Source organism: Bos grunniens, chromosome 28, assembly GCF_055505025.1.
Source record: "Bos grunniens cultivar Pamir isolate PY7600 chromosome 28, Bosgru_T2T1.0, whole genome shotgun sequence".
NCBI lineage: Eukaryota > Metazoa > Chordata > Mammalia > Artiodactyla > Bovidae > Bos > Bos grunniens.
This window is the reverse complement of record NC_141192.1, coordinates 37,709,834-37,726,445: the sequence shown is the minus strand read 5'-3', so window position 1 is coordinate 37,726,445 and position 16,612 is coordinate 37,709,834. Positions and strand designations below refer to the sequence as shown.

Sequence of the window (16,612 nt, the reverse complement as noted above, 5' to 3'; positions counted from 1 at the left end):
CTACAGTAGTTTTCATTAAAAATCTGGTAAAATGCCGATTATCTGAAACAAGTCCCATCTGATACCAACACCTTGCTAGGAGGGCACCATGTCTGTCTGACCTCTTACTGATGTCTCATAACCCCAAAATAGCAAGCTAAAAAAGTCAGGCTTAAAAAAATATGCTTTCAAAAAAGATTTTTCACATAAAACCTGTATAATTTTTACTTGTGATAATTTCTGTTGAATTTTATGAATTATAACCTCCATTCTTTTCAGGCAAAATAAAAGGTTAAGAATACGTATTTTTTTGTGAAAAAGGGATTAACCAAAAACTAGAGAGCTAAAATTATCTGAACAAACATCCATTGTACGAGCTCCTTGGTCTTCCTAAAGCAGAGATACTCAGTATGTGGGCCCCAACCAAGAGCAGCAGCATCACCTGGGAAGTTGTCAAAAATGCAAATTCTTGGGCCACACTTCAGATCTACTGAAGCAATCTATGTTTTGGCAAGTCCTCTGGGTGATTCTGGTTGGATACTACCCGTGCGTTATAGAATATTTACAATCTCTGGCCCCCATTCAATAACAGTGGACAGCCAAAATGCCCTTAATCTCCATTTCTGAATATTCCTTACGGAGAAAAAGATTGTGGGTCTAATACCAGATCTTTAGTTAAATTCTATATCTATTTTACCACAGATACTTAATACCACTCAAGACTTACATGTTTTAGACTATGAAGGATCAGTTTCCTAGTTGCTATAATGAAAAGTATCTATCACAATACTCCTAAACTGTGTATTAGTATAACAATATATTAGAATAATATATAAAATGCAATCAAAAGTCTCATATAAGCAGAATCAGCAATAATTTGAAAGCAAAATTCCTAGCTGCTGTTGTATTAAAGAATAAATATTCTAAAATCTGAATATGTATAATTAAAATTAATATAAATAAAAATTAACACTTATTTATAAGTATGGAAAGGAAATATAATAAGCAATTTTTAAGGCTAACATGTATTATATGTTATATCATAAATGTTTTTCTCGAATGATTAACAACAGGTATAACCTAAACTAATACTTAGTATAGAAATATAGTTCCAAGGAAAAGCAGATGAAAATTTGAAACCTGAAAACAAATTTTGAGGAAGTCAAAGTATTTTAATTAAAAAGAAAAACATTTGTAAGTAAAGAAAATGTTGAGAAACAGAAAAACTCTAAAAATCAAATCACAGCTAATTCACATTCAATAAACATACATAACAGTTTCTAAAAAGTTAAAACCTATAAAATGAAAACTTACAATTAAAAGACCAATGTCCACATCTTTGCTGGTCATAAAAAGTTCTCTGATTTGTTCACATTGCAAAATTTCTTTATTAATGTACTTGGAGTAGTCATTCACAGGCTTGCCATATTTACATGGCATTATGGACGTATGGTTGGGTCCACAAGCATACAGATAAAATGCCTCTTGCGAGCCAATCTTAGCCCCTGAATAGCAAAAAAAAAAAAAAGTTCCTTATTTAAAATACTCCAGAATTTTTCATAAAAATAAGAAATCAGAGGGTTTTTGCTAGATTCTTTAGTTGTTCACTGTATCTTTCAAAATTAATAAAGCCTCAATTTTCAAATTGGTGTAATGAGCAAGTAATCTATAGCAACTCTGGATGTAAGATGAATTAATATATATATATGTATATATATAAAGTTATCTGTAAAACTCTTGGTAAAATAAAGTAATAATATTTATATTTGTTCTTTAAGCTAAAAATAGGGGATTTTTTGGTTTTGTCCTTTTTTTTTTTTTGCAAATGGAAATTTTATCTCAGTGAATTCCTTTTAAAAACAACATATGGATTGGTATCATTACTCCTTCATCCATCCATCTATTTATTCAATAAACACTGTCTAAATGCTATTATGTGGCAGGTTGAGTAATACATTTTTAAAAATCATGTATTTCTTCTTCACCTAAAATTTGGTATTTTTATATAATATACTAAAATTATAAGTAAGAGAGACAGCCAGTCTAACTTTACCTGCTATAATGCATTTTCTAGGATTATAAAGTGATTTAATATAAGCTTCTCTTTGGCAGTGGGGTGGGGGAGGATATGTGCCTTTGCATTAAATATATGTATCAATTATAAGAACCACTTAGATTATAAATATGTTAAAACAGTACATCTTGGAATCTAGGAAATACAGTACTTATTAAGTACAAGTAAAGGAACGGGGATAAATACTTTATCCAGGACAATTAACTTAGTTTAATACTTGTTAACTGAAGGAAAAACTTGAAAATGCTTTAAAGGGGAAAAACATACCATTGAAGAGGAGTAAATTTCCCAGGTCCCATTTTCCAGCCAATTGCAAAGATTCTTCTTGGGATGATAAACAATGGCCGATCATGCAAAATGTTTTATTGCTGTCAGATGACAAACTTGTTTTTCTTGGAAGCATAAAATCCAGAGTAACATCAGGCTTCCTACATTAAAAACAAAGTTAAATCAATTACTTCAGGGATTTTTATTTTTATTTATTTTTATTTTATTATTATTATTTACTTTACAATATTGTATTGGTGTTGCCATACATCAACATGCATCCGCCATGGGTGTACACGTGTTCCCAATCCTGAACCCCCTCCCACCTCCCTCCCCATACCATGCCTCTGGGTCATCCCAGTGCACCAGCCCCAAGTTTCTTGTATCCTGCATTGAACCTGGACTGGCGATTCATTTCTTATATGATATTATACATGTTTTAATGCCATTCTCCCAAATCATTCCCCCCTCCCTCTCCCACAGAGTCCAAAAGACTGTTCTATACATCTGTGTCTCTGTTGGTGTCTCACATGCAGGGTTGTCGTTACCATTTCTAAATTCCATATATATGCATTAGGATACTGTATTGGTGTTTTTCTTTCTGGCTTACTTCACTCTGTATAATAGGCTCCAGTTTCATCCACCTCATTAGAACTGATTCAAATGTATTTTTTTTAATGGCTGAGTAATACTCCATTGTGTATGTGTACCACAGCTTTCTTATCCATTCGTCTGCTGATGGACATCTAGGTTGCTTCCATGTCCTGGCTATTATAAACAGTGCTGCGATGAACATTGGGGTACACATGTCTCTTTTAATTCTGGTTTCCTCAGTGTGTATGCCCAGCAGTGGGATTGCTGGATCATAAGGCAGTTCTATTTCCAGTTTTTTAAGGAATCTCCACACTGTTCTCCATAGTGGCTGTACTAGTTTGCATTCCCACCAACAGCGTAATAGGGTTCCCTTTTCTCCACACCCTCTCCAGCGTTTATTGCTTGTAAACTTTTCGATCGCAGCCATTCTGACTGGTGTGAAATGAAGCAAATGAAGCAACTGACAAACAACTAATCTCAAAAATATACAAGCAACTCCTGCAGCTCAATTCCAGAAAAACAAACGACCCAATCAAAAAATGGGCCAAAGAACTAAATAGACATTTCTCCAAAGAAGACATACAGATGGCTAAGAAACACATGAAAAGATGCTCAACATCACTCATTATCAGAGAAATGCAAATCAAAACCACAATGAGGTACTTCAGGGATTTTTGAAGTGTGAATGTTTAATAACACGAAATTCTTGAACAAGTTTCTTGGTTCAGTATTGGATAATTGGTAATGGGCGAGAGAGAAGGACTGATCCTCTTGTCTCTTGGTCCAAGGTGCTGGTGGTCCACAACCCCCCAAAGAAGAGGAAGGGGCAGAGACGCCTGGTGATCCGCACCAGGCCAAGGGAAGTATGACTGGACATTTGTTGCAAGTTTCCTTTGCCACTTGACTTCTACAAATTCACCTTCCTGGTTTAAAATACAAATCTACCACCTCTCCCTGATTTTACCAGAAAGTCTCCCATCTCAGTACACAATTCCTAAAACCTCATGCCCTCTTCAAAAACTAATCAGGAAGAGTATCACTTCTTCAGGTTTTGTTCTGACAAGGCACTGAAACGCCAATGCTTTTTTTGCATTTTCTTTGTTTTCAGCACTAAATACTGCAGAGCTTTTGATTAATCTCTTGCTTTTCTTCATGGATAAAAGTTATAGGAACCCTCACAAAAGGCAAAGTAGGAAAAGGTAAACTAATGCTTTCTCCTAGAGACACACACAATGGGAGAACTTCATCTTCTTGTTTAAATTGCAGAGTGCCGAGCTCTTGCCTCATTCTAGAGTGTTTTAAACTCTCTTAAGATAATGAAGGTAGCTTGTAAAGACAAAGTTTGTGAATAAGACAAAGCACTTGCTGCTGCTGCTGCTGCTAAGTCGCTTCAGTCGTGTCCGACTCTGTGCGACCCCATAGATGGCAGCCCACCAGGCTCCCCCGTCCCTGGGATTCTCCAGGCAAGAACACTGGAGTGGGTTGCCATTTCCTTCTCCAATGCATGAAAGTGAAAAGAGAAAGTGAAATCGCTGTCATGTCCGACCCTCAGCGACCCCATGGACTGCAGCCCACCAGGCTCCTCTGCCCATGGGATTTTCCAGGCAAGAGTACTGGAGTGGGGTGCCATTGCCTTCTCCGAAGACAAAGCACTTAGAATAAGCTAATAATGAGAAATTCTATCTTGGTATATATTTATTTAAAAATTTTCCCTTAAGGCTTTCTATTCCATACTTAATATATACATTTAGCTATTTAAATAGGAATATTATTAACAAAGGAAAGATGTGATCTAACCTTTTTATTGAAGTTCAATTGACATACAACATTATAGTGAGACACCTATTCCTGTGCAGGCATCTCTCTCTTGAACCAACTAAATGGCTGTAACTGAAACAGTACTGCCACCTAGTGGCACTATGACTTAATTCAGTTCTTAAGGGTAAAGAAAACCTGTAAAATCAATACAAGATGAGTTCAACAAACACTAAAATAATTCACACTATCTACTATGTGCCATATATTCCTACCAGATTTGTGTTCTGTTCATCAAATAAAAATTAGCAGAAAATATTAACAATTTTTTTTCAGTGTCGTTACATCTTGAAATGTATTACTTGTAGAAATAACTTTATTAGTTCCGAGAGTGATAGAGTGCCAAATTTAAATCAAAGGAATAATATATTCCTTATATTCCTTGATCACTTGCTCAATGCTCTTTTACTAGATAAAATCATTAACTTATACCAAATGGTAAATTCAAAGTAATGTTCAAATAAGTGGGTGAGTAAAAATTGAGTGCTATGTTCATAACTTCAGAACTGGCCACAGAGAACATCTAGACACTCATTCTGAATATGTGTAATGATTAGTTTATGATTCCTATATCTGTCAGCCTGCCTGACTCACCAAAAGGCTGTAGGGTTAGTAAAGCATGTATGTGGATGGTCAGTCGTGTCCAACTTTTTGTGACCCCCATGGACTGTAGCCTGCCAGGCTCCTCTGTCCATGGGATTCTCCAAGCAAGAATACTGGTGTGGGTTGCCATTTCCTCCTCCAGGGGATCTTCCTCCTGCATCCCCTGCACTGGCAAGCAGATTCTTTACCACCAAGTCACCTGGGAAGCCCGTTAAAGAGAGCAGAGGGTTTTAAAGCAGGGCTCTATCCAGGCTCAGAGTCCAGGTTGAGTTTCAGCCACCCTCCTCACTGCAAGCAGCATTTTGGGTTTCCGCTGCCTCACATGGAAGGACAGAGGCATCTCTTACTTTGTTGTGCGGCTAGAAGGACTAAATGAGGTCATCTGTGCAAAGTGCTTACTACACTGCCTGGTAGGTGCTGAGAGTTCCAGAAATGAGAAGAGTGTCCATCAGACTCTCACAGTCCCATCCGCAATCCCAACCAATTCAAGGTTCTGGAAACATATACTGATGTGCCACAGCTGCCTTCAGGCTTAGGCAGTTGTGAAGACAGAACTTCTCAGAAAATATTTTCTTTGGATTACAGAAATTGAGATTCAATGACATATTTTCATGTACTTTTTAAAATGAATAAACTGTTTCCTTTGGCAGACACTGCGGACTGGCTACCCCAAAGCTGTTCACAAGCCTCTTCTCCCAGCCTTCCTGAGGCTGCAAGGCTGTAAGCAGTCGACTCCCGCAGCCTCCAGAGCAGAGCTGACAGGCACACAGGCTTCCCTTCTTTCTCACAGGCCCTTTCCTCTGCCTGGCTCGCTCTTCCTCCCTCTTGTTCATGCAAAACTCCATCTCCTTCCTTCAGGTCTCAGCTTAAATAATCTCTTTCTAGATAGGTCTTCCCTGATGCCCTTCTCTTAAGCAGGAAACCAGGTATTTTCTGTCTCGGGACCCATTTGTTGTCTTCACAGTACCTATCATGATTTATACACACGCGTTTAATTGTGTACCTTGCTGTCTGCTTCTTCACTGAACTATGAACCCCCAAAAGGCAGGGGACATGTCTGTCTTGTTTACCAAGCTCCCAGGCCTAATATTGCATGTGCTCAGCACATAGCAATTCCTCAATAAATATTTGATGAACAAATGAACAAAAAAATCAATTAATTTGTGCTGAGGGTATATGTTATCTCTATGATCTAATCTACTCTGAGAGACTTTAGAGAGAATTGGACGATAATGTATATAAAGCACCTTGCAAAAGGTCTAGCAGCCTCATCCTGGATTCAAAGCTGCTGTCACACAGCATCACCATGCCCGTTCATTTTTCTTTTTCATCATTCAACTTAGATATTCCTTCCAACCAGCTCGGTCCTTTCCTGTGTTATACTAGTTTCCAATTCTGTATTCCCTTTCATGCTATTTCATTCAATAAAATACTTTGCAACTCTTACAAATCCAAGATACCTTACAACTCTCTCTGAGTTAAACTTTACATTAAGATATTTCACAAGATATTTCTTATTAATTTGACTCACAGTTCTCCTGGTTTGTAAAAGTCAAATAGTACTATAACCAAACCTGGTATATTTCATGTGGTATATTTCTAGGTTTCTATCTTAATATACTGGTTTATATTTTTTTCTAGTCATTCTAATTTCTTTTGAAACTCTAGATTTAATTTTGGTATTAGCTTTATTAGCCACTTAAATAATGCCTTATGGATTTATCTTATATGGCCTTGCTGGACTAAATTCATAAATGTCTAAATGTTCAGATTTGTGCATGGTCCCCCAGATCCAAATATTAATCTTCAACAGTTTCTTCTAAGGCAAATTAATTTTGTATGTAAGTGATAAAAAAGAAAAATATCTCACTTGACAGATTCCTATTAAAATACAGTAAATTTCATCTACAGTCTTTTTGTAATTTGTATCAGAAGCTGTAACATAATAATTAAAATTATAACTGAGATTATTAAGTATTTACTAAAAGTGTTTCATACCTCTGTCCAGAGATCCATATGGAGATTTTCCCATGGATATTCTTTTTCCCTTGGGGCTGCTGTAAGTAGGTGAGTACTAAATGTTGCCATTTGCTTGGGAGGAAAATATTCTCCTGTGATTCAACCTGTGCTAGTAACACAACTTTTGTATCATCGTTTGAATCCATGCAGACACTGAACAAAAAGAGTAAAGGTATAGGCTGAAACATGAAATTTCTGGTATCAGTTTTTAACATGTATAGTTAAGTATAACTCTAGATATTTAAGTAAAATTTAAAAACCAGTTCTAGTATTAAACTAACTTGAAAAGTCAGGAGGTCTTTGTTTTATATCATAATCTGCTTGATTATTTTATTATACTATAACCTCAATTCATGAACTTAAAAACAGATTTGGCTCATTTGCTAGTATTAACAATTTGGGCAATAATCTTCAGGATTCAATTTGCAAAAAAAAAAATTTATTATTACTATCTATATACCCATTGCCCTTTTAGTGCAATGTTTGCTTCATACAGAAATTAATACATATACATAAATATCTAAATGCTAGTATGTATCATTGGTCTAACCTACTCTGAGGGATTACTAAGAGAATTAAGATATAATTTACATAAACTACCTAGTAACCTTTATAACATTTACAGAATGCAGATCCCTAAGTAAAATATTTTACTTAAATTTTAATAAACATTATTGTAGTTCAGTTGCTCAGCGGTGCCTGACTCTTTGCGACCCCATGGACTGCAGCTTGCCAGGCTTCCCTGTCCTTTACCATCTCCCAGAGTTTGCTCAAACTCATGTCCATTGAGTCGGTGATGCCATTCAACCATCTTGTCCTCTGTTATCCCCTTCTCCTTCTGCCTTCAATCTTCCCCAGCATCAGGGTATTTTCCAACGAGTTGGCTCTTTGCAGCACGTGGCTGAAGTACTGGAGCATCAGTTTCAGCATCAGTCCTTCCGATGAATATTCAGGACTGATTTCCTTTAGGACTAACTCGTTTGATCTCCCTGCAGTTAAAGGGACTCTCAAGAGTCTTCTCCAACACCACAGTTCAAAAGCATCAATTCTTCAGCGCTCAGCCACCTTCTTTATGATCCAACTTTTACATATTTATAAAAATAGTATCATACCATTCATATTCACTCAGTACAAATAAAAGACTTGTATCTATACTAGTTAACAAAGGAGCCAAGAAAAAAGGACAAGACAGCAATGAGAACCTAAGTCTATGAGATAATGGCTATTAAATATATAATCTCCATGAAAAACAGCTGCCTGTTAACAACATCATAAGATCACTGCAATCAGATAGAATACATCCATATATAAGACTTAAGTAAGTATTTGGTCTAAGATACACTGAGAATTAACATAGTGAACTTAGAGTTTAATTACAGATTTTATATATTATTACAAAGATTATATTGTTTGAATCTACCTTCTTTTTTTTAAATAAGAGTTTTCTATTTTGTCACAATTATCTTTATAGCAGATTTCACATTAATGTCTTTTACATAAATTATTTAAATACCTAAGCTATTCATGGGGGGCAGAGTTGAGGATAATTATTACCGAAAGATAAAAGTGCCGGTGTGGGGATCAGCCCACACTTGGATGATCAGTGCTTTGGATCCCAATGAGATCATATGAACACAACCTTCTTCTATGAGCCTTTCACCAGGATTCACATATGCTGCACCTTCCAGTCTGTTGTTCTCTATGAAAAAAAGATGTTAGGATGATTAGTCAAGCATCTGACAAAAACTGAGTGGAAAAGTAATGTAAATTGAATTTTGCCACCTAAGAATTGACAGGTCTAAACAATGTACATGTGATATTACCGATGAGGTGCTATCTAATGTACATGGAGAGTTTTCTGTATTAGGTCATTTTGCTCTGCTCTTTCGATGTACAATTTATAAAAGAAAACTGTATTAACTACCCAACACATTAAATTATCTGCTAAGATTTCTTAAAAGTTCAACTTCCTAGGCTAACCCATAAAAATACCTAAGTATGCTATGCTAATAACTTGGAAATATGTCTGTGGAAAAGTAGACTCAGAGCTCCAACTGTAGATACCAGGTGACACTTCCCACCCTTCAGTCTTGACAGTGTCATTAAGGTTTTCTTCTCTATCTATAGGTCAGTGGAAGCCAAACCTCTGGCTCAGTCATTTCATTCATTCCACAGACCATAAGAATTAGCCCATTTTCCTACCACCATAAACTGCTTTTTAATGAACAAGTCCTTTCTACCTAGCAGTTTCATAGTCACAAAAGAGTGATTCAATAGGCTGTAGAAAGAACTGGAATGAAATTTATTCTCACTCTGGAGGTTGGCTGATGGGGTTACACATTTTGTGACAGGAACTAGGAGAGAGGCACTGAGGTAAGATACAGCGTAAGAAGGAGAGCTTGAACTACAAGAGAGAAAGGAGATGAAATGGAGGTGGAATGACAGGAGACAGGGAACAGGTAAGAGAAGGATGGTAAAGCGGCTACAGGGTTCTACGCCTTCCTTTTCAAGTATCAGGAGCCACCCTAACCCAGTAATGGGACCACGACAGAGGCATAAAATGGGGTTGGTGATCCCAGAGCAGTTGTGTATGTGGTGGTCCACCTGCCTCCCTCCTCATACTCCCCCTCCCACCCCACACTAAGCAAAAGTACAGAAGAAAATAGTGTTTAAGGCTGTCCGACCACTCAGGCTTTGGTACGTCAGAACCTACCATCACTCAGGCATTCCATGAAGAACGTGTGGACAGTAAGTCAGAGTATCACTGTGTTCCTAGTGCTCAACTAAAACTGCCTTCTGAAAAGTCTTAGTACACAGATAATGCTGTTGTCATACCTGTTCCATCAAAACTACTGTCCAATAAAACCAGTGACTTGTTTCTTTTCCTTGTCTTCTTTCCTTTTTCTGTGGTACTTTCAGGTTCATGGATACACTCCACATTAAACCACAGGGAAATGCTGAAACCTTCTGACAGGTGTGGCTGTCCAAGCAAAGGCAAGTGGACCGGGGCTATGTGCCAAGAGGAAAGCAGCTGCTGGGGAAAACTCTCACTGTCGCCCTCTTTCTTACTCTGTGACACTCTCGCTCTTCTCAACAGCCCCATGGCCTTACTGTTGAGGATCCCGGGGCACTTTTGTGATGAAACACCATTGCTTAAATTTGGAGTATGCAGTAAAGGGAAGGTTAGATACTGTGAAGGACTCATAGTAATGTCACTTTCAACAATTTTCAGAATACCCAGAAGAAGAATTTCCTAAAGGAAGAGAAAACCAAACAAAACTTTACAGCCATGTTACAAGGTACATAATAATCTTGAAAATCAGGTTATAAACAAAAATACAAACATACACATACGTATATCAGCATTTATATTTAAATAACTTCCTACCTACTATATCATTAAAATTTTCATTTTTGTGCGTTACGATATTGGCTCAGACGGTAAAGTGTCTACCTACAATGCAGAAGACCCAGGTTCGATACCTGGGTTGGGAAGATCCTCTGGGGAAGGAAATGGCAACCCACTCCAGCGCTCTTGCCTGGAAAATCCCATGGACGGTGTAGCATGGTAGGCTATAGTCCATTGGGTCGCAAAAAGTCAGACACAACTGAGCAACTTCACTTTCACTTTTCAAAATATGAAAGAGATTTCAGTCTTAAAACATATAATCTCTTGTGGTTAATTTGTTTTAGATTTAGAAGATTTTAAAAAGGTTCAAACCTAAAAAGTTCTGAGCTGGTTTTAAGTATTAGAAATTAAGTACAATGATTGTATCGGGAATCATATCTACTGTCTACCAAAGAAAGGTGTTTATTTCCAAGTGCACTACAGTTACTTCTCTCAATTATTTTTAAATGAGGGATAGAACCAGAGACCTTGAAAATTCTTTAGGTTTCTGAATGGTATTTATGGCATGACTGACTTCATAAAATTGAGTGCTCAGTTACTATCCACCTTATTTTACATGCCTTTTCCCTAATCAAATAAAAAATTTTCATCTTTTTTAGATTTATTTATAATTACAAGTTTCTGGTTAAACTGAAACACAGAATGTACAAAAGAGATGAGAGGAAACAAGTATTTAATTAAAGGGAAAAGCAATGACTAAGGAGACTAGTAAAAAAAAACAGAAAAGATTAAGCCAGTACAATGTCCTACCCATTCATAAAATAACATCTAATGTCGATTACTATGATAAATGAACTCAGAAAAAATAGAACAGAAACATCCCATAAATACATAGTCAGTCCTCAATGTCTGCACTAGTGGTTTTTGACCTCATGTTCCACAGAGCTCCTTCAGAGTCTATAAGGCTCAAGTAGGGTGGTGAAACAGGCAGGGCTCAAGGAACATTCTCCAATCCTACTTCAAAGAAAGTAGCTCCAAGGCTTTCTGTTTTAATGCTTAAGCTTTGAGTCAAGATTTCATTATAAAAATGGGCTTCTCGGCAAAGAAGAGTCTAAAAATCACTAAGTTGCACCAACAGACAAGTGATAGAAGATAAATGAAGAGTGAATAATAATTTTCTAAAAAACATGATAACCTTCAAAATGGTTATCATTACTCATAATTATCTTTAGTAATTAAAATTATTCAGCATTTCTTAAGCACATAGACTTGGGGTGGAATCAGGTAAAGGGATTATGACCCCAATGATGTATCTAGCTTGCCAAAACAGAAGTGAAATAGTTAACATTGTATAATAATAAAATTGAGAATTTTGTATGGCAAAACCACTACAATATTGTAAAGTAATTAGCCTCCGATTAAAATAAATAAATTTTTTAAAAAACTCTGCAGGGAAAGACCCGATATTAACAGCAAAAAAAATTAAATTAAATTAAAAAAAAATTGAGAATTTCACACAATAACATGGAGTTGACTGTATAACAGTTACCACATCAAAAGAGGGAGCTTAGTGATTTCTAAAAAAAAAAATTCTATTAGGCATCAGTGAAAAAATGTCAAATTATAGCATATTTACTGTACAAGGAGATTTCTCCAGAAATATTCTCAAAAGAAGGGTTAGCTCTTCTGAACATGTTCTTGAACTCATCAAAGATACCAAAAGATCCACCAGTACTCTCTGGCATGCTAAATTAAAGAAAGAGAGAGGGGAAAAATTAAAGCCAATATACAATAATTAAAGGAACTGAAAAAACAATTTCACTGAAAGAGATTAAATATCAATACTATTGTCACATCTTAAATGGATTATAATTAATCTAATAATCCAAATATTTGCTGAAGAAATAGCAATATCACTAAATGAAAACCAACTAACCAGCTGACAAAAAAACAGTAAAACCACTTTTCTGAAAGAGTGGTTAGCTCAAAGTAAAATAAGGTTATTTAAAGAAGCATAAATTAATACAGTATTTCTTAAATAAGCTGACGCTGTTAGGTACTGTAAAAGAGTCTGCTACCTTCTCATGTTGAAAATGTTTAATTTATAACTATAACTTTCTAAAGAGAAAATTAGATGCTATAAACAAAAGTAGAAATATTAAAAATTATGAAAACATTTAAATATCACTAAAGATTAGTTTGCTGGGCATACACACGGAGGAAACCAGAAGGGAAAGAGACACGTGTACCCCAATGTTCATCGCAGCACTGTTTATAATAGCCAGGACATGGAAGCAACGTAGATGTCCATCAGCAGATGAATGGATAAGAAAGCTGTGGTACATACACACAATGGAGTATTACTCAGCCATTAAAAAGAATTCATTTGAATCAGTTCTAATGAGGTGGATGAAACTGGAGCCTATTATACAGAGTGAAGTAAGCCAGAAGGAAAAACACCATTACAGTATACTAACACATATATATGCAATTTAGAAAGATGATAACAGTAACCCTGTGTACGAGACAGCAAAAGAGACACTGATGTATGGAACAGTCTTATGGACTCTGTGGGAGAGGGAGAGGGTGGGAAGATTTGGGAGAATGGCATTGAAACATGTAAAATATCATGTATGAAACGAGATGCCAGTCCAGGTTCAATGCACAATATTGGATGCTTGGGGCTAGTGCACTGGGACGACCCAGAGGGATGGTATGGGGAGGGAGGAGGGAGGAGGGTTCAGGATGGGGAGCACATTTATACCTGTGATGGATTCATTTTGATATTTGGCAAAACTAATACAATTATGTAAAGTTTAAAAATAAAATAAAATTAAAAAAAAAAGATTAGTTTGAACACTTTATTCTATCATGAGGCTTAGTATGAAATATAACTGGTAATGTACAAATTCATAGTACTTTTGAGAGTAAAATAATGAATAATATTTGTATATATTACATATGCTATATATATATTACATGTATAATACACAAATTCATAGAACATTTGAGAGTAAAATAATAAATAATATTTGTAGCATATATATTGCATATATATTAAAGTGATCAAAGTATATTTACATGCATTATCTCAGCTGATCCTAAACAAAAAGTCCTACAAAATAAATATTATCTCCCTTTTGGATATGACAAAATAATTCTGAATCAAAACCTAAGAACAGAAGTCCTGTTTCAGCAACATGTTTTATAGAAGCCATGAACTGACACAGAAAGAAAATTGCAAGGAGACTAAGAAATAGCATGGACTTTATCCTGTAAGTAACATGAATCACATATTAAAAAGCAGAGACATTATTTTCCAACAAAGATCCATCTAGTCAAGGCTATGGTTTTTCCAGTGGTCATGTATGGATGTGACAGTTGGACTATAAAGAAAGCTGAGAGCCAAAGAATTGATGCTTTTGAACTGTGGTGTTGGAGAAGACTCTTGAGAGTCCCTTGGACTGCAAGGAGATCCAACCAGTCCATCCTAAAGATCAGTCCTGGGTGTTCATTGGAAGGACTGATGTTGAAACTGAAACTCCAAATCTTTGGCCACCTAATGTGAAGAGCTGACTCACTGGAAAAGACCCTGATGCTGGGAAAGACTGAAGGCGAGAGGAGAAGGGGTTGCATCACCGACTCAATGGGGATGAGTTTGGGTAAATTCCAGGAGTTGGTGATGGACAGGGAGGCCTGGTGTACTGAGGTTCATGGGGTTGCAAAGAGTCAGACATGACTGAGCGACTGAACTGAACTGAACATGAATCAGTTACAGGTTTTAGAGTAAGAAAATAATATGACCAAAGTAAAGTGTATGTGTGTGGATTTTTTTTTTTTTTCAGTTCAAAACTAATTGGTTCCAGTTCAAAATGGGGGACTAGAGACACAGACACACACACCCCTCTATCACCACAAAGTCACTGGACTAAAAGTACAGAATAACAAAAAGGAAGAAACCCATAATAGGAAAAAAGCAGGGGAGGCAGTGGGCACTAGGAGCACATCAAGTGAGAGATTTAAAAATATTTCCTGCAGATGGAAGGATAGAGAGGTAAAAGAGAAAGCTGCAGCCTAGGACTCTCTGAATTACAAAGGGACTCAGAGGAATGGAGAGCCAATCTGTGCAAAATCTGGGGAGAAAGTAACAACAGGGCTGCAAGCACAGGGATTAATAAAAGGTTTGTTTGTGAACATGTACCTCTCTCCCTTATTCTGAGTATTCAGCACAGATAATTCATCATTTACCATTAGGCCCCAAACTTGTTAACTGTTCTCTAAAGAAACTGAATGGATTCTGCCAACAAAAGGCAGGATGTATGCATTAGGGCTACCAACTATAACTGTAAAGTCTGCAGACTGGCCGAGCTGCCTAACCAAGGGGAAAAGCAGCAGCAGAAGAGTTGCTATGCAGAGTATACAGAGAGTAACTAGAGCATGCAGAGAATAATTAACACTCAACAACAACAAAAGAAACACCCTGATTTTTAAAAAGCATAAATGATTTGAATAGACATTTCTCTGAAGAAGATATACAAATGGCTAACAAGCACATGAAAAGATGATCAACATCACTTATCATTATGGAAATGCAAATAAAAACTACAGTGAGATACACAATGAAAAAAAATCAGACAAATTCCAGTAGGAAGACATCATGATCAGTCCTCCTTAAAACTCTCAAGGTCATTAAACAGGGAAAGTCTAAGAAACTGTCACAGCCAAGAGGGAACCTAAAGAGGTATGACAACAAAATGCAATGTGAATCCTGGATAAGATCTTTAAACAGAAGAAGAACATTAAGTACATATGAAGGCAATTTGAATAAACTATGAACTCTAGTTAATAATCTAACAATATAGGTACATTAACTATAGCAAATATACTAATGTTAACCTAGGTACTTTCTATACTAGGCTCAAACTCTCTGTAAAACTTTCTTTTGGGGTGACAGAAAAATTTTTAAATGGACAATTCTGAATATACTAAAAGACAGTAAACTGTATACTTCAAATGGGTGAAATATATAGTATGTTGATTATATCTCAAGTACATGAATTATACCTCAATAAAGCTGTTATTAAAAGATAATGGAATAGAATTTCTCAGAGCTAAGATACAAATAAGTCTTCAGATTAAAAAGGTCCATTAAGTGCCAGCACAATATATAAAGATATAGCCATAATTAAGTAAATGGAGAAGAAGGGAAGGCTTTCCTCACAGTGTAATTCCAATTAAGAAATGAAGGAATCATGGAAATAGAAAATTCCTATTTGACAAATACCACCATATTAATTATTTCAGTCAAAAATCATCAATGGATACTAAAATGAGTAGGTTAAAGTAAGACAGAAAAAGGATATTTACATAGTCTCAAGCTATCTCCCCACAAGACACTAATTATAAAGAGAAAATAGTAACTTAACAATGGAAGCACCTTGCAAGATATTGTCTTAACCAAGTGATCAAAGGCAACATCATCACTGCTAAGATACAGATACCATGAACCCCTGGATATGATGCACTGAGGTATGCCTGCCCAAAATGCATAACTTGAATTTAACCATGAGAAAATATGTGACAAGCCCAAATTGACATTTTATGCATGTCAGCCTTAATCCTCCAATTAAACTTTAGGTTTCTAGGGCTAAAATCTAGGGTTCTATCTAGTATATATAATATGACCATATTATATATTCATTATGAATTTCTAAAATGTCTGTGAAAGTACAAAGAAGAGAGTAGGCACTCAAGTAATACCTGACAGAGCAGCAATCCTTTAGACTGGGTTACAGTCTCGTAAGAAACAATAGCTAGAACCAGACATCAAACAATGGACTGGTTCAAAATTGGAAAAGGAATATGTCAAAGCTGTATTTTGTCACCCTGCTTATTTAACTTAAATGCAGAGT

At 36.1% G+C, this 16,612-nt stretch overlaps 1 protein-coding gene across 10 annotated transcripts in view; it reads right to left on the bottom strand.

Annotated features, from left to right (window-relative positions):
• LYST (lysosomal trafficking regulator) overlaps positions 1–16,612 on the bottom strand; it is a 176,208-nt gene that overhangs the window by 98,796 nt on the left and 60,800 nt on the right. For all 10 annotated transcript variants that reach the window (XM_086382817.1, XM_086382820.1, XM_086382815.1 and 7 more), the window contains 6 exons: positions 12,337–12,446; positions 10,187–10,604; positions 8,906–9,050; positions 7,331–7,504; positions 2,321–2,481; positions 1,294–1,484 (listed from right to left, as the gene is read on the bottom strand). In XM_086382817.1, coding sequence (XP_086238943.1) covers positions 1,294–1,484; positions 2,321–2,481; positions 7,331–7,504; positions 8,906–9,050; positions 10,187–10,604; positions 12,337–12,446 — 1,199 coding nt within the window. The remainder of the gene's footprint in view (positions 1–1,293; positions 1,485–2,320; positions 2,482–7,330; positions 7,505–8,905; positions 9,051–10,186; positions 10,605–12,336; positions 12,447–16,612) is intronic.